General features: G+C 42.5%; 1 protein-coding gene across 2 annotated transcripts; it reads right to left on the reverse strand.

The window, feature by feature from the left end:
- Nucleotides 1-1,584: 1,584 nt before the first annotated feature.
- Nucleotides 1,585-18,543, reverse strand: UTP15 (UTP15, small subunit processome component). 2 transcript variants are annotated; one of them, XM_018558227.1, is made up of 12 exons: nucleotides 18,411-18,543; nucleotides 16,743-16,835; nucleotides 15,269-15,453; nucleotides 13,136-13,314; nucleotides 10,457-10,582; nucleotides 8,856-8,991; nucleotides 7,224-7,308; nucleotides 6,494-6,646; nucleotides 5,591-5,692; nucleotides 3,646-3,779; nucleotides 2,010-2,068; nucleotides 1,585-1,916 (listed from the first exon to the last, which is right to left on the reverse strand). In XM_018558227.1, exons 1-12 carry the CDS (start codon nucleotides 18,498-18,500, stop codon nucleotides 1,687-1,689), a joined length of 1,572 nt encoding a protein of 523 aa, XP_018413729.1. In that variant the 5' UTR covers nucleotides 18,501-18,543; the 3' UTR covers nucleotides 1,585-1,686. The 2 variants fall into 2 exon arrangements, with proteins under 2 accessions (XP_018413729.1, XP_018413730.1); XM_018558228.1 differs by having other exon boundaries at nucleotides 16,743-16,777; nucleotides 18,410-18,543.
- Nucleotides 18,544-19,484: the final 941 nt, after the last annotated feature.

Genomic DNA, 19,484 nt, shown 5'->3' on the forward strand with positions numbered 1-19,484 from the left:
CAGAAAAATGGCAGAACACATAGTAAACGTTCTCCTCTGACCCAAAACAGAACACCAAAAAAGGTTTGGCCATGGTTCTCCTATAAAAGTAAGTGCAGACTATCGTTAGCAGTGTAAAACGTACTAGGAAGGATGCACCAATACCTGTTTTTCGGTATCGAGTACCGATAGTTCATCTGCCAGTACTCGTCGATACTGAACACCGATACCGGTACATCTGGGAGCATGGAGCTGGCTTTCCAGCCAATCAGGAAGCCGGGTCATTACTCGCTACCTGACTTACTGATTGGTCAGGAAACCAACTCCATGCTGCTTGGCCGGCTCAATGTTGACATCAGGAAGCCGGGTCATTACCCCACCACCCGGCTTCCCGATTTGTCGGCAAGCCAGCTCCATGCTGCTAGGCTGTGAAGCCATGTTCCCGCGTGGCATTGCCGATCAGAGGAAATCTCCCTCTGACCGAAGTTCCAGTATCGGAGCAATACTTGGTATTGGCACCACTACTAGTACCGGTATCGGTGCATTCCTACTTACTAGAATGTGACTTTCACCTTCTTATTCACTGTTCCATACTACCTTGATGGTAAATCATTTATAGTGTAGTCTAGAAATCTGTATAAGAGTACAGTCAGCTGAACCATTGTAATCAAACCAGCTGGATGATACCAGATGGACAACCTATAGTGGTATGTAGCAAGGGCTTGAAAAATGTTTAGTAAAAAATTCTGGTGATTTTTTTCTTTTTTTAAATTTCCCGCTGGTTCCGCCCCCCTGCGACGCGGCCGCTCGCAAGGGACGGAACCCGGAAGACGGTTCCTGGCACTGGCCAGAGAACACAGCGTGGTTCATAGGGAGAAAGTAATTGAAGCGCTGTGTAATCCCGAGTGTGGCTTGGGGTTACCGCTTTTGGTACTGAAAATTAACCCCGAGCCACACTCAGGAATACCGCCAAGAAGGTTAAACGTAATCTGTGAGCAGTGGTGACTATTTTTAGACATTTACATGCGTTTCTATTGGCTGCAGAAAGCTCTACTGTAATTGCTTGGGGCACTCGAGTGTGACACAAGATCACCAGTCTTCTGGCACTACTAAAGAAAACCAATCACAAAGCAAAAAGGGCTCTAATGAAAGCTGCCATTTTCTGCCTGTGCTACATATTGCTCTTAGGGAAACCTGACCATATCATTGGAAATATTCAGGTTCATTCGGTGAGCAGAAAACAATCAGTGCATGGCAGCAGCCATTTGGCTGTGTTTCCCACACAGGTATTTTGTATTATAGGTCAACAAAAATTATTTTGTATCTTTTAATGAAGGAAACTCCACCAGGAAGTTAAATAAAACAGCCAAACATCCAATCTGCTGCTGTAAGAGGTTTACATGGACGTTCAATGGGCTCGCCTCCATCAGCTCTGTCGCAGTGACCCGGCCAGGATCGGTTTGGTACAACTGCCATCACAGATAAGATTTACCTGCCACCAATCGCAATAAATCATCTGACACAAAGTAAGATTTTACAGAAGTTTCACACTTTCTTTAAAATGTTATGAACAGCGTTCCAGTCCTGTTCAACCAGACACACGAATTGGATTGGACAGCATTTTTACAAATGGTATGGATTCACATTTCCCCCATATAAAATGTTTTAAAAAGTGGTATAAAAAAGGTCCAACTGCAGCTGTCAAGATCAGGAGGAAGATTTTATGCCTATTGATGTCTTCTGTTCGGGGATGAAAGATTTGCTCTCCCCAGAACTGGTTTCCTTTTTACTTGTCATAGTTGCAAAGAGAGTGTCCATCATCCCAAGCACCTCCAGAAGTTCTTCTTGGTAAAGGATTTCCTTTTCTAGGAGGTCTTGGAGTCTCAGGAATAGTTTATCGATTACAGATGACTGGTTGACAACAGATGAATAAATATCTAAAAAGGAAAAATAAAATCACAATAACCTCATTAGAATCCAGACATCAGTGACCAGCAAAGCCGGCGGTATGAGAGACAAATCATGCTTACCAATCACTTGTTCTGTTACATTTATCAGTATTGGCGCGAAGCGGGGCTCTACCACATGTCTGTGGAAGAAAATGACCGTTATTATTATTGTTACTTTAAATGTATTCCGCCATATTCCCACACTGCATTAAGCCCTGCCTGCCTGAATTCTGTATGTTATGGTTCTTCAGCATGATGTCTGGTGCCCGGGATATGTTAACCAGTTGACATCCGCGGTGTTAAACCCCCTTCCCATCCAGGCCATTTTTCAGTATTCAGCGCTGCGGTACTTTGACTGACATTTATTCCGTCATGCAACGCTGTAGTGAAATGAATTTTATACCCTTTTTTGGGGACAGATAGAGCTTTCTTTTGGTGGTATTTATTCACCACTGGGGGTTTTATTTTTTTACTATATTAAGGAAAAATTACCGAAATTTAAAAAAAAAAACAGTTTCCCCTATATTAAATGATAAAACATTTATTATTACCCAATTTTTTGGTAAAATATAAAAGATGGGGTCACGTCGGGTAAAAAGACACTAAACATGTCAAGCCTTAAAATTGCGTGCGCGCGCGAAACCTCAAAAAACGATAATACCCAAAATTGGCCATAGGCGACGCTTTAAAAGCTGTTACCGCTCATCAGTTTAGTGTTATCAGTGATTGATGGCCCTAAAATGATTGCTCTCACTGCGACGTTCGCGGCGATATGTAACATGTGTAGCGCAATTGTAATTTTTGCACGCTGGGGCACTGGACGCGTATTTACGTTTATAGGCACGTAAACGTGGGGGAGTTAAACATTTTGGGGGTTTTTCGCCCCCTTTTTTTATATGTGACTTTTATTTTATTTTACTTTTTACGGATCCCAGGATTCAAGATGGGGCAGCGGATCCCGGGATTCAAGATGAGGGGTCGGGGGGGTTTTAACCGGCTGCGGCGGACGCGAACGAGCACATAGACGATCGGCTGGCTATGGAGCCGCTGATCGCCTATATGTGAAAACACCCGGTAACAGGTGTGTGCAATGGTCGGGTCTTTTCTGCCCGTGCGTGCCCGCCAGGGGGCGCGCGCGAGCAGAAAAAAAATGCCGTCTGGCGACGGCAACCCGCCAATGCAGCAGTGCCGTACATCCGTTTTTTTACTACGGGCGCACTGCAAGAGGTTAATAAAGGTCTCCCCCATTAAGAGTCCCAGCCAACATCGTCTGCTACTCGTAGCTTTCAATCCCAGCTTTGACTGACAGCTCGGGCATCCATTGATGGATACCAAGGCAAACTCAGGTATTTAGAATACAGATACATTAAAGAACTCCAGGCAAAAGTGTTCTTAACCCTCGCAGTTGGCCTACCCCCGCACTGCAAGGGTTAAGTGCACATTTTGTCTATGTGCTAAAAATAATTTATATATTCATCCCACTCTCCTGCTTTTTCAGATGGTGCTGTATAAAGTTTGTCAGAACAAGCACGAAGGCAAACAGCTTCTACTGTGCTCTTAGCATAAAACACTCATAATGCTCTGTAAATCTCATTTGTGCACGCTGAAGACCTATGGTTAGGATGTTGTCATTTTACCAGCATATACTGTATATTGTTGCTATGACACTAGTGGCCAAGTTACATTAATCTGATACAAGATGCAGCTAGATACTTACTTTATGAGGAAGGTCAGTATGCAGCTCAGCTGTTTCTCATCTCTCCCTGCCAGAGCATTTCTAAGGGTTCCTCTTCGGTTAATTTCATTCATTACCGCTACGGTCACCTCTGGGCTTCCATTTCGAACCTTAGTCTATAACAAGAGAGAGATTAACATAATATAAGGGCCTAAACACATATCAGTTGAAATGCATTGTGGTAACAATGCAATACCACAACGCATTACACACACGTGCCATTCATTTTCAAAGGCACCCCAAGGCAATGCACTTCGGATGCTCAAACATTGCAATGCATTACTATCAATGGTAACGAACTATGTGTTGTGGTGTTGCTTGTTGCATACACCTATTTGCTGCACGAATAGCCTATTATAACATGCCTTCGCTAATGCACTGCAAGGGACAGCTTTGGTGTGAACGAGCCCTCAGAAAAAAAGCACAGAGGACATCGCCGTATTAAACTTAAAATATAATTTCTGCAAAGATTAAAAATATTTTTCCACTCGCACTACTCACCCTTATTTTGTCAGGACCCACTTGCTGTCTGCTCTGAAATCACAGCCATGGAAGAGAATGGCAATGGCATATTGGCTACTTCATACAGACATAATTGTGCTCTATAAGCACTGCTGTTTGAGGTTGTTGCCTTACAAAACTTGGTTGTGAGGTCTGTCATCACATTAGTGTGTTTTACAAATGTGCTTTCTATTTTCCTTACCGAGGGACCCTAAAGCAAGCAAAGCCTCATTTGCTTTAATGCCAATAGGCGGAAATACAGGTCACATCATGTGACAAGGCTTTCCTGCTATCATACGTGCTCTCTGCAGTGTTACACACTCCAAAGGACATGAAAGGCGCAACGCCACACTCGGCATTTTATGAATGAAGCATAAAATGCTGGGCCAGTGGTAAGCAATTATTGCAGTGTCCTGAGTAGGAAACCATCTACTCAAGTTTTAAACTGGCCCCAAGTTCTCCAGTAGCAGAAGCACAGGAGTTTATTCAATTAAAGCAGGTACCTAGTGGTTGTCCTGCACCAATATGCCATGCAGTGATCATTTTATGGCCAACAAAAAGTACAAGAAAACTTTCAGTTGTACAAATATTAAACCCTTGCTTCTCAACTGGTGGGTCGTGACCCAAAAGTGGGTTGCGACCCGGTGTTCAGTGGGTCGCCGCATGGCTTCCACTTGTCTAGGTGAGAGGCTCCTCAGCCTTCCACTAGCGTAGCACTGTCAGTTCTCACACCGAGCAGCCATTCAAAATATACTGCCCGGTGCCGAGTGTCGGCTTGAGGTGGGGTGGACTGCGGTTATGGCCGTGAGGGAGCTCCATCCATGAGTGCATTGCTTAAGGCTCCCATGTGTATCCTGTAGAGGCGCCTGGACCAGAATGATGTCGCAATCTGGCTCCTGGCACCTCTACAGGCTGTGTAAGGGAGCTGTACAAGTGGATGCACATATGGATGGAGCTCAATTACAGCACGGCAGCCCACACTGGACCCCATGCTGATGATCTACTCCAGTTCTTGTAAAGTAGGGAGACTGGGTGGATTAAAAAAAATTAATGAAATAAAAAATTGTTTTGGAGTGTGTATGTGTGTGCGAGAATGTCCGAGGGTGTGATATTGTGTCTGTGGCTGTGTGTCTGTCAGTGTTTTTGAGGGCCCATTCACACTAGTACAGTGCGTTAATCACACAGTCCAGTGCATTGCCATACGTTTGAATGGCACCCCAAATGCATCTCCCACCTACAGTTCTATCGCCCACATTCGGAACACGCGGTGCCGCAATGCCATGTGTTCCATAAGTGCAACTTGGGTCGCGACTTAATGACCAAGGACAAATGTGGGTCCTGAGGTTACACCAGTTGGGTACCACTGTATTAAACCATTCATATTTTCTCAATGCTTCCTAATAAAAACTACAACTTTGCCTCTTACCTCTAAAACTGCATCGAGTGCTGCAGACGCCTGGAATCCTCTGAGTAGCCGGTCATATTTCTTTATGCGCTGCCTTACTGGCTTACTGACAACAACATCATCCTGCAGAGACCAACATTTTAGAGTCACCATACATCATGGGCTTAGTCAGAGATTGTGCCCAGAGGCTATTTTATTCATTGCTGGCTCTCTCAAGTCACAGTTCTCTAGCAATCCCTACAAAGCGGCTGTGAAAAGTGCCCTATTGGCTGATCTCGGTTAAGAGAAAAAACAAAAGGAGATGCATTTATCAATTTGGTCGTATCAGCAGCGTGCTTTTAAACTCTCACATCGTTGATTTCTAGTGCGTATGGTGACAGATTTTTATCCTGGTTTATGTTTCATTCCTAAATACCTAAATATGGCAAAACATGTGCAGCGAGTCGCAAACGTTGAATATGTCACAAGAACACTTAAAATCTCATAACATAGATACAACTTTGAGGTTCGTTAGCATGACATTTTGGTCTTTGCAAGTAAAACTTTGGCAAAAAACATGTTCATAAATTCCCCCCAAAATATTTCCAGCCAATTTGGGAATGATGGTATTGTATTATCCAGGCAGACTAAACACACAGATTTCTGAAGGTGCAGAGTTCTCACAGCTGCTAGTTACAAACTGTCAATAGCAATCAGTCTTTTCTTGTGCAGGTACATTTTTGTGTTGTTCCTGTTTTGCAAATATCTCAACCACATCAACCCCTTCCCCTGCTAGTTATAAGCAGCTGCAAATTTGTTTTTCTAGTATACAAGTAATTCTCTTTACAGCTTTGGCATGCACACATAGGCCAGACTTAACCGTTCAAGCAGCCTAAATAAACAGATCCCCAAGCATGTGAACCCTAGTAGGGTGTTTCTTTGTACCTGTTTGGGCATATAGTCCTTCCCCCTCACAAACACTCTGTATCTCGGATGTTTCCTGGCTGGAGGCTCATTTGCTTTCTTCTCTTCTGGTTTCCGATGTTTGATATTAAGCACTCCGTTGGTCATTCCAACCACAACCATCTCATCGTCAGGCTACAAGCCAAAAACATGAAAACATTCATTTTCTATTCAATCTACTGTCTGATCATTATGTGCTCGGATCTCAGAACATTCTCAGTAGTATTCTTAGACAGCTGGAAAAGTTTATTATTAGACCATACACGTTCATCACAGTAAGGATTTGAAACGGAAGTTATGATGATTTTTCCTACCCCTTTACCCCCTTACACATTAAAGACATATCAGGATGTATCAAAGTCCCAAATTCAGGACAGTACAAGGCAGCGACCTGTAGAAGGTGATGGAAGAGGATTTGTTGCATCTGTAGCTACAAAAGGGGCAGATTGTGCATCTATTCGTCTGCTACTATATTTTGTCTCAGGTAACAGAGGCACTACAGAATTGTACCTCATTCATGCTTGCTCAGTAAGGCAGAAAAATGAAATAGTAATAATGCCGAGAAAGGTACGCTCATGCAAAGCAGACAATTTTTGAGCCATCACTTCAATAGATTTGGTTGCTACGAGTTACTGCCCACTGATTGAACCTATAGTGATTTATCTAACAAACAAGCTACTGAAAACGAGTTTCCAGGTTTCAAAGTACTCACCGCCAATGCCAGAGTCAAGATTGAGGCGTCGTAGTCAAAGCTGTGAACCACTTTATAATTCATTGTGCTGTAAATCTTGACATGTCTGTTTAAAAGATACTTTATACATTAATATACACAAGAAAAAAAAAAAAATTGTTAACCTTCAAACACTGAGAACACAGAGAACTATGGGGTTAAGGCTTTTCCCCATAGTTCTCCTTAGGGTAACGGGAGGACACAAACTAGCGTCCTAACGTCACCCTAGGCTCAGCTGCTGCTCGCGACAATTGTGCCGGGATCCGCCCAGCTGCGTGACTGACAGCTGGCTCTGCCTATCTAGAGGCAGAGCCAGCTGTACCCGCCCCCTCCGCCAGTCATCGATGGCGGATCGGAGAGGGGGGAATCCAGCCCCTCCCCTGTCATGGCAGAGAGCCGTGACAGGATCGAGAGGTGAGCAAACGCCGGTATGTGTTCGCTCACCTCCTGATCTACTGAGCCGACCTGCGACAGTCTCATTGTCACAGGTCGGCTAGAACTATGAGGTGAGTGAAAAGCACTCACCTCATAGTTCTCCTTTAAGGCCTCATTCATACTGGGTGTACAGGTCCGTGTGACGTGCACGCCCGTAAACAGCTGATCCCAGGAGGGACAGATGCTGCGTGTGATTGTGCACAGCAGCCTGTTCTTCCTTATGGGAGGACGAGGCTGTACGCAGTCATCCTTTCAGGTACAGATGTGCAGTTCGGGTGTCCGTATGACACCGTACAGTCGCGTTCTCCCATAGGGAAGAACAGGCTGCTGTGCACATTCACACAACAGCACCTGTCCGTCCCAGGTTCCGCTGTTTACAGGCGTGCACGCCTCATGGACATGTATGCCCAGTGTGAATGAGACCTTTAAGAAGCCCTGGCACTGAAAACCCAGCCGCCACTAGTACAGAGTCTGTTGTACAACACTGTCTGGGCATCACATATCAAAGTGCTAGCACCATGAACGGTTTATTATGCCATGAATCAAGCAAAGCTTCCAATCCACTCAGTTGCTGTTTGTTTTTTTATCAGAATGAAAAAGGGATACTAAAGTGACCAACATTTCTGTCTGTAAGGTATATGGGCACTATTAATTTAAATATCAATGAGTAGACCAATGACCTGTCTGGAATGTACAGAGCAGTCCACTGCAGCTTTGGAAGAGAAGCCATGCCTACCCACATAAGACCAAAATTAGACCAAACGTGTAGTAAAAAGTCAGAGCTGATAACATTTTAAATGATATCAAATTACATTTTACCTACATTTATTGATAAGAAGAGCATCTATTACAAATGGAAGTGCAATGTTTTAATGTATATATTAGGCAAGATCAGCATCAGCTGATGGATATGCCAAGCAAGTGTTATAACATAGTATAAAACCTGAGTGATCCAATCAGAAGCCAGGAATTTGAATGCATATACAGTTCTTTTTGGCCACGTTAACATGCCATAAAGTTGAAAAAAGTGTGGCATTATCTACTTGGGCAATTCATGACCACTGTCTGGTGAGAGTAACTCAAGACAAACTATTCAAAATCGCTACTTAAAAAAAGAACTTTACACACAAAAAAAAAAAAAGAAAATTCCCACTAAATATGGATTTCCCAAAGACACACCTGTCTAATGATGCAGACAGCAGCCTCTGCCCGGAACTGCTAAGACACAGAGAGGTGACTGTTTTGTGATGGTTTCTCAAGGACACCAATAACTGTCCGCCCTTTAGCATGTCCCACACTTTCACATAACGACCACCTAAAAGAGGACAGGACAGAATTAAGAAAACTGAAAGATGCTGTGCTAGGATTTCCAGCAATTTTTGTACAGGCAAACAACATAATCTACAAATTTTTCTGTTCCATACAAAAGATGACACTTTAAAAACCTTTAAAGCCACAGAAATATATTCTATCATTTAAAAATAAAAACAAAATACCAATATTAGAATTTATTTTATTGATCCCCTGTTTTCCTTACACTGCTGGTCAGGATTTGACTGATCTGAACCCCAAAGTGTTTCCAGGGTTCATGTTCTGCAGAGGACATTGGGTAATGGATATTTCCTGATCTCTTCCTTCTCGCCACTTCTGCACCCTGTAAAAGTGACCAGGCAGCTTTGCAGATGCCTAAATTACTTAATAAAAAGCCCCAAGCCAGCAGAGTGACATAGAAACAAGTTCACGGCAGGTATTGCAGCCATGAAGAGGTTTACAACCCGTCTCTTCCATGCACCAGTAAAGTGTTAAAGCATAACACCACTAAATGTTTTTCTTTACATTTTTAATAAAGGCCCAGGGGTGGCAGCGCCCATTTTTTTTAAATATTTATGTGTGGTAACACTAAAAGAAGTAAATAACAGCTCCAAATGGGTTCAAAAACAGAAAAAATAAAAAAGTATCTAAGTATCCCTTTAAGTACCAAAAATGCATTTAATTATCGTGTCCCAAGTGGAGAAGTCTCATCTCAATTTCTGTTTCAGAATCACACAGAAAATAAGGAGGCTTCCTCCATCCTGTGACCCAAACACCAGTTTTGGCTGGCATAGGACTTTTAAGTGGACTCATACACAGGTATAGGTATTTGGTATATCTAAAGCCAATTTAAAAAATTTGGATTAGCGGTGATATTTCGGGAGTGAATCGCCCTAATGTGGTTACAGACATAAAAATTTGACAGGGGTTCTAACCCAATACCAAAAGTCCTGTAGCACTACCTTACCGGAATTCCCATAGGCAAAAGTGGGTGCTCGCAGTGACTGCGGATGGCGACACATCAAGCAAAGTTTGTAAAGAAATGTCACCAGCACTCCAGCATGACAAAACACGTCAATTTCAGTGAATCTTCATTTTTTATTTTTCAGAAGTCACTCAAAGTACATTTCTTTACAAACTAACCCAATACCAGTCTATCCTAATCTAAAAGAAAAAAAGGGAAAAATAAAAAAAGCGAGGAAGGAGGAGGCTAAACGCCAACATGCTTTTTATGTTTTGGATATTGTGTGGGTGGGCTAATAACCATCAACGGTAAAAATATACACTGTGTGCATGACCCTGTTTAAGCAAAACTCCTCAAAATGGGTTGAACAAGCAGTTATGATGGCTAGAATAATGAGTGCACATCCGCATGCTTTAAAAGGCAGAGGCATACACTTTGCTAACAATCTTGTGTTAGTTTTATTTGTGAGTCTATTTCATAAGCTGTAGCGATTCCTGCACCATACCTGCAGAGACAAGAAGCCCCTCAGATGGGAAGAGGAGAACACTCTCCACTGGATGCTCATGTTCCATGGTCATCGTGCTCCTTTTTGTGCGAGCATCAAATAATTTCACTACATGATCGTAGGAACCTGTAATCATAACATGCTGCATCACAAACACATCCTCTAGCCATGAAATAAGATAGGAAACACACAGAAAACACATACATGGGTTGCACATTTAATGGACACATAAAAATAGCTGCATTAGCCTGAGCGGATCCCCATGCAGAATGCAGGTGTAACTATATATCAAAAGAGAATAGAAAAAAGGTGATAACCCGGGGGACCATCAGTATATCATGTGTCCATGCCCCCCCCCTCCAGAGAACACACACATTGATACACAATGATAAAAAAGTCTGTAACCAGTGCATAGGTCCCATAGAAAAGGCACCAATAAAAAAGTGCCAACCACAAAGAGGTTACCTCTTTGTGGTTGGCACTTTTTTCTTGCTGCGGAGCGCCTTTTCTATGGTATATATCAAACGGGTCATGCTGTACTTTTTAAAGGGAATCTATCACGTACCTAAATTGCTGTCTCGAATGCTTCTGAATGAAGCCTCTCTCATGAGCAGCATGCCAGTTATAGTATAGTCACTCACAATGAAGATGCAGAACTAAAATGTAGCCTGTGAGTCAGACAGCAGCCTACCCAAGAGGATTCTGGGACAGGTATTCAGCTTCAGGGCAGTCTGTTAAGAATACATTCTAAGGCTGGGCACACACCTTACAACCATCGCAAGACTTTTGTCTTGCGATGGTTGTAAGGTACTTAAAAAAACGTACGATCTGCCTATGTTGCATAGGCAGATCGTACTTGCGATGATCGCAAGCCACGCCCCCTGAGGGGCGGGCTTCCGATGACCGCAATGCCGAACGGGCAGTGTGCGCTTGCGCACACAGGCCCATACGGCTGTTATCATACGATGCTCGGCGGGTTTTCAAACATGTCCGTAAGTTTAAAGTCGTGCGACCTTACAGTAGTAGAGGTCGCACAGCTTCCACACACCTTACGATAATCGTACGATCGGGTCCCCACACACCTTACGATAATCGTACGATAATCGCGGGAAATCCCGCGATCGTACGATGATCGTAAGGTGATCGTAAGGTGTGTGGAAGCCGTGCGACCTCTACTACTGTAGACCCTAAGGGTCCCCACACACCTTACGATCGTACGATAATCGCGGGAAATCCCGCGATCGTACGGTGTGTGGAAGCCGTGCGACCTCTACTACTGTAGACCCTAAGGGTCCCCACACACCTTACGATCGTACGATAATCGCGGGAAATCCCGCGATCGTAAGGTGTGTGGAAGCCGTGCGACCTCTACTACTGTAGACCCTAAGGGTCCCCACACACCTTACGATCGTACGATAATCGCGGGAAATCCCGCGATCGTACGGTGTGTGGAAGCCGTGCGACCTCTACTACTGTAAGGTCGCACGACTTTAAACTTACGGACATGTTCGAAAACCCGCCGAGCATCGTACGATGTTCGGCAGGTTTGTGGCATGTCCGTACGATAACAGCCGCACGGGCCGGTGTGCGCAAGCGCACACTGCCCGTTCGGCATTGCGGTCATCGGAAGCCCGCCCTCAGGGGGCGTGGCTTGCGATCATCGCAAGCACAATCTGCCAATGCAACATAGGCAGATCGTACGTTTTTTAAGTACCTTACAACCATCGCAAGACAGAAGTCTTGCGATGGTTGTAAGGTGTGTGCCCAGCCTTAGAGAGACCTTTCCAAAAAGCATCAGTTGGTACCTCACATGTGAACATGAGCAGGTTTGTTTGTGCATAGACTTAGAGAAGGTAAAAACACCATTTATGTGGACATCCTAGCCTGCTGACAACTGCCCCCTGACAGGAAGAGTAAATCTCCACACACAAACAAAATTATGATAGGTTCTTTGTTTAGCTTATTCTCCATATATTTTAAGAAGGTCACAAAGCACAGTGGTCATTCCCTTTAGTTACTTATAGGGGTTTATCTAGCTATCGGACATGAAGCTATTGCCTATATAGTCTGAAGGCCTATAGGCTCTCTCTAACAATACACTTAAGATGGGTATACGGGGTAAGAACTTCGTAAAAAAAAAAAATTGTTTTCTAATCCTTATTGGGGTCAAAGCAATGACAGTTTGACTGTAGTGATGCAAAAAGTAAATAAATAAATGGAGCAGGAGGGATTTAACTGTGTATGTGGTTTTTGTTCAGAAAACTCCATTCGTTCTCAAATTAAATATTAAAATCAAACCAAATTTGTCAAGCCAATGAAGCAGTCAATGTGAAATCCTTCACATCACTTTTGTGGGCCCTTTAAGTTCCAGTGAAACCAGCAACCAGTTTACTAAAAAATAATATTTCAATTTTAGTAAAGATTGGGCAGTTATAAATGGAGTACAGGGCGTTAAAGCTTACAATTTAAGACAAGCTATACCTGATAATGATGATCTCTGCCTTTGCAGGGAATGTCCCACTTACAACACAGACAGATGGGAAGTATGCAGTGCTTGAATCCCAAATAGGGAGGCATGCAGGACTTGTATACCAAATAGTCAAGCACACTCCGTTAAATATGTATCATCCAGAGATAAGTGAACCTCTTATTTGCTAGAAAGAGAGGAAAGATACTTACCTGTGACAAACAAATCACCACTGAGTTTGCTAGCACAGCCGCAGCGCACGTAGTCTTTGTGCTCTTTGTAGGAAGAGATTTCAGTGCCATTTGGGATGTCCCAGATCTTGGCTGAATAGTCATCAGAGCCAGATACAATCCGATACTTATCCGACATGAAATCCACAACATGCACCGCTCTATACAAGAAAAACATGTATTCTTATAGTGAAAGAATATAGATAAACACACTACATTCTGGGGGGAAAAAATCCCACAGTTCTGCCAAATCAAAAAAGCTTTTTCTGTAGCCACTCATGACAAATAACCAAGAGAAGGATTTCAATTGTGGTTTCACCCTTTCCCATCCGCAAGTCCTAAATTAAAGTGACATTAAACTCAGGAGTTAAATCTTTAAAAAAAAAAAAAAAAAAAATCTATTCAAGTACCTTAATTAATACACAAAAGATACATTTTTATCACTCAGCTGTACAACACACACAGGGACCATGGGGAACAAAAGAAGCCATCCTCCAGAAGGAAGGACAGTGTCGGCACCAATTCAGAGATGATTTGATTTGAGGATCTACAGCCAAGTGATACACAAATAAAAAATAAAAAAAAAAAAAAAATCAATGTTTGTTTATAGTTATAGTATTCAAGTCTTATTTTTTTATTTTTTACATATATCTACTACTAGCAAGCTGTAGATGTATGCAAAAACCTAAAAAAAAAAAGGAAAGCTACCGAATAGGTAAAAACTTATCTGCCGCTTGCTCCCTGCTGCAGAATCATTCCAGTTTCTCCGAACAGCCATGCGGGCGCATGTGCGATGGAAATCACTGGCGAGGAGAGGTGGAGAGCTACAGTTAAAGTGAACGTGCGCAGCCGTGACTGGACAAAAAGATACAGCAGTTTGTGCTGGATCAGAGACCGGCACCAGTGCTGGAGGGATTGTTGAAAACTACTGGACGGAAGGAGATAAATGGGATCAAGAGGCATCATTAAGTCGTTACAGCAGCATGGGGGGGGGGGGGGGTATTGCAAGTTTAATGTCACTTTAAAAAAGGTACTTAAATGCATTTTTAAGATTCAACCCCTGAGTTTAGTGTCACTTTAACATCCTCCACTTTGTGCAGCTGCTAGCTGTCAAACCCATACAAGGTCGGGTACCCACTAACGATTGGGAACCAATCAGAATAGTCCCCGATCACGTGGACTCATAGGAAAGACATGAAGGCTGGAGGTTTTACTGACAAAATAAGCCTTCAGTCTGAAGATGGCACTGCAGCCTTAAAGTGGTAGTGTGCATCTGTGCAATAGTAGAATTGGTCCTAGGCATCTCTTCATCAATGCCCTCTTGTCATGAAGGGGTTAAAGAAACCTCAAACTCAAGCTAATGGTGCCTGTATGTTCCAATGCGCCTAATAGTTCCATAAGGTCATGTGTTGCTTGTTGATACATCCCTTGTATATATTGTCCATTATCTGAGGATTTAAATACAATCGCATAAGAAAATGAACAGTATTCTTGCTTGCACGTCGTTGTCAGCAGAGCTTCGCCCGATTCATAAGCCAAGGGAAAATTCCCATGCAAAATGAACAGCCTATTTGCCGATAGTAAATTAACCCCATCTGTCAAATTTGTCCCCCGACCGTCTACCCCCACTTAAAAAAACATGTCAGCAATGTACACCGAGTGAACATGAAGCAGGCATATGCAGCTGATGTATATGAACACAAACTTTTACATTTTCTGTCAGCTTTCCTCCTCATAGCTGCATGAAAATGTCTGCCTCTGTGCTGTGCAATGTTACAAAGCAGCCGATTACAATCTGACCCGTGTCAGGTCTGAAGAATAAAAATTCAAAATGTTCTCCGCAGGAACATCAGGTGTGAAGAAGTGAAGAAAGCCTGCAATGTGAGTCATGAAAACGTGCACATGTATTCATCATCACTGCACCTCTTCATTACCACAATGAATGCTAATCACCTACAAAAATGGAAATTGGACTGTAAGCTGTCTCCACAAACATGACAATACACATGTTAGAATGCATGATAAGTGTGGTCTAAACTTACAACTATTACATTTTACGTAACATAATAGCATAGGCTGCAAGGTTGTGAATAAGAACACCAAGTGAACTCTTACTTGCTGTGTCCGGCAAACTGTCTGAGTGCAGCCTTTCCACTGATATCGAAAAGCTGGACAACACTGTCTTCACAGCCTGCGGCAAATAATTTGCCATCCCCTCTGTAGGTCCCGCAATAAGCTGTGTCTTTGAAGCGGGAGAAGGTTTTTATAGGCTCTTGAGAGTACTGGCCATAAATGTGGATCTGGAGGAGAAAAAGTGTTTCTGAATTGTTAATATCTTAAGTTGGACTGTTTTAACTATACAATACCACAGCTACTCCATCATATATACCAATACATACAGCAGAATTATTCCTTTAAGAGTATAGGGAATAACTATGACCACACATTACTGTTATAAACTACAATATGTGATCATCAGCCATGTTATCTGTGCACATATTTTTATGTTTTTATTAGGGATGCACCGATATATCAGCTGCCAAAACATATCGGCCGAAAATGGCACTTTTGGCATAATGCCAAAAGTAACATTTTCTGGCCGATGCAGTGGTGCATCCGTGCTTTCTCTCCTCCCCACTGGGCGCTGCTCGTTATCCCAACAGGGAGGAAAAACTGTCACAGGTGGCCGAGCACTGGGGAGTAGAGCGCTGTGAGCGGCCGGCGTCTCTCCTCTCTGCACCGCCTCCTGTCACAGATCAGAGGAGAGCAGTGTGGGCGGAGAGAGCCATCGCTGTCACAGGAGGCCGGCGGGGGAGGAGTCAGCTGTCAGATCTTGCTCTCCTCCCCGTACCTCCCCACCCAACCTCCTGTGACAGCTGTCAGGATGGAGAGCGAGTACAAACACTCAGCGATCAGTGAGTGTTTGTAAATACTTGAGGACATAGCATGATAACTATATCCTCAATTATGAATGAATGGGAAGTGATCTACATCACTTCCTGTTCATTCATGATTGTGGATATAGTAAAACACACAATGTCCTCATGTTATGAATGAACCGGAACACTCAGTATAGAGGATTCCTGTTCATTTATGACAGGGGATGCAGAAACAGATCTCAATCTCTTTCTATTTTAAAAGGGAAAATGTCAGGGACCTGTTTAGACCCCTAATATTCTCCGAAGCCCCTAAAAGTAAATGTAAAAAAGTAAATGTAAAAAAAATACATTAAGAGAAAAATTAAAAAAAAGGTTTATAAAAAATAAAATAAAAAGTTGAAAAAAAAGTTAAAAAACAAAAAAACTTTTCTTTTTCGGCCTTTTTTTTATTTTGGTTTCATTATTGAAGTTTTCATTTCGGTGCACCTCTAGTTTTTATAAAACCTATAGTGAGAGAACATGGAGGCTGCCATAGCTGCCCTCTCCTAGTTGTTTGGCTGTCAAGCTGCTCCAATGGATTCATAAACTTCATTATTACTGACCTATCACCACGTTAGAAATTGTCACTTGAAAAGAAGATGGAGGTGAAATAATGCTAAGCTATACGTGTGATCTGGGCTATATCCATTCATCAATGGTCATTAACGTACCCTTGTAGATGCTGTGACAGCATATTGTATAGGATGGACTGGTGAGAAGTCGACTTTTGTTACTGCACCAAATTCTTTGATCTGTATAGGAGTCTAAAAAGGAGGAAATAATAAACAAAAGAAAAAAATTGAGCACAATTGTTAATCATCCAAGAAAATTAGTTTTAATACAAGTTAAAGAAGAACTCCTGGCAGAAACAAAATACCAGATGTTTTTTTCAGCCATGGTAGTGCATCCTCTTGCAAAGAAACAAAGTAAAAGGCCAAGTTTACTTTTTGGACTATGTTTCATATCTCATCCATAATTAGGTATTTGTTTTAAAAAGGGAGCTGAAAAATTGATTTGTCCATATAGAAAAAACAAAAATAAAATGTCAATGTTTTTCAAGCAGGAATACATAAAGATTGTGAATGACTTGTAAGTAAATTTACAGCCAGTAGGTGGAGCTCCAGGCTCTGGTTCACAGGCCATATGAAATGTCAATCACAGTGTGCGCCTGTTTGTATATGTTTTTTTATATATGCATAAATATGGACAAATTTGTACCCTTCCATAATGGTCATCCATCAATCATTGTTAAATACATATTTAATACAAATCAGACCTTACTTTTAATGTTTGATTCAACAGAACATTGAAATTAAAGCAAATGAAAAATGGCATGGACACAAATGATGGGACCCATGACCTAATATTTTGTTGTACAGCCATTAGACCTCATTCCCACTGTAACGCGTATATGAGTGTATTATACCATAAGCAGCCTATGCAAATAAATGGCTCCATACACATAGCTGCATAAGGAGCCGTATATTTGCATAGCGTGAATATGCGCAAAAACAGAATGGAACCGAGATGCGTCCGGGCAGCGTATTTCACGTGCGTACAGTTCATTAACATTTTTTATTATGAATGATGCATTCTGGGATTGCAAATAGTACGTGTATATACGCAATATACAATTTTGCTCTTGGATTGTGTGTGAATGAGGCCTAAGAGTCAATCCTTGCAAACAAGCATTTTCTGCAGCTCTCAATAAGTGCTCTGCACCCACCAACGGGTATTTTGGCTCACTCTTCTTAAACAAATTGCTACAGTTTCAGCTCTTTCCATATATGTTCAATAGGATTTTAGATCAGGGCTCATGCAAGTCCTCTTCAGAATAGTGCAATGTTATGTTCTTAGTCATTCTTTGGTGCTTTTAGCTGTGCATTTTTGGTGATTATCCTGTTGGAGGATCTAGGACTGACAGTGTTACATTTTGTTCCAGAATTCCTTGTTACTTCTGAGATTTCATTGTGCCCGGCACAGATTTAGGGCACCCCATGGCAGATGCCCCCAAAACATCCATATTTCACAGTAGGTACAGTGCTCTTTTCTTTAAAAACATAATATTTTCATCAGAACATAGAGCTGATGTGCCTTGCCAAAAGCTCCAGTTTTGCCTGATCTGTCCTAAGGGCATTCTGACTAGTCCATATTCATTTTAGCAAATTCCAGTCCGTCTCTTTTCAGAAAGCGAAGGAAGGTACGATCAGACACTGTTGTACCCTGACCCTGTGCTCTCTGCCCAGTTCGAATCTGTTTGGAAGTTTTCCTTGGCTCTTTGGACTATCATTCTGTTTAATCTGGAGTACATTTTCCTATGCATTTACAATATGAATTACCTTATAGCGCCTCCAGTACAGTGTGTCATGTGTTATCTTTTCCCCAAGCTTAGGGTATGCTGGGATGACAACAGGCTTGTAATTCGACATCTCCTCGTCTCCACGGTATTAGCATATAAGGAATGCGGGTACTTCAGGATAGAAGCCTGGCTGAAACAAAGATAACAGAAAAAATATGAATACATTGAATGTTAAGACATAGATGTGAGAGTACATAACCATATATCACCCATAGACTGGAAAGTGGACCATGCATTAAAAAAAAATGTCAAATTAAATTTTTCTATACAAGTGGCAAGAGTATTGAATGCAAAACACAGAGACTAACGAGAAGAGGAAAGAACAGGCTAAGGACCTCATCAGTAGACTGCTGCAGAATGCCAATGGCAGGCTGTAGCAGGCTCTAGATCAGGCTGCAAGGGTGGCAATACACTGCTCCATTTTTCTCATTCAACCCATGGGCTGAACAAAACAAGGAATGCTCGCTGTTTGCAGTGTATCCTGACAGCGGCCGCCAGCACCTGTCACAATACCCGGTCGTGCGAAGATTATGCGACCAGTTCCTTTGATCAGCTGATCAAGGGATGCCGGCCCAAAGGGTTCCAACAGCAGCACACACTGTCTAATTTCGGCCGGAAACGATGGAAATTTGCACAGTGTATGGGCACCTTAAGAGCCTGTGTCAGTAGGTTTCCGTCCTGTGTCGATTGCATTAGTTTGAGGTGCTTTTGAGATCATTTAGAATTCATTGACAAATGCATTTAACCTAAACAGATGAGCTCTCTCTGACTTGCTTGAAGCAGGTTTTGCATTCCCATAGACTTGTATAAGAAAGCAAACAAAAGTCTGCTGAAACAGTCCCTAATGCTTACCTGTGTAGCCTGCAATGAGGAAAAAATACTTGGATGTGCTATTTGGCAGTGGTGACTGAATCACAAGACTGGCTGAACCAAAGTTTTAGAAGTCTTCTGGCAGGTAAGACGAATAGGTATTTGAACTCTGCATTTAGACATTTTCCCCTAGAGTTCATCCTAGAGATACGGGTCCTGTACGGGACAAAGAGCAACTGATTTT

Source organism: Nanorana parkeri, unplaced genomic scaffold (genome assembly GCF_000935625.1).
Source record: "Nanorana parkeri isolate BGI_ZX_2015 unplaced genomic scaffold, ASM93562v1 scaffold327, whole genome shotgun sequence".
Classification (NCBI taxonomy): Eukaryota; Metazoa; Chordata; class Amphibia; order Anura; family Dicroglossidae; genus Nanorana; species Nanorana parkeri.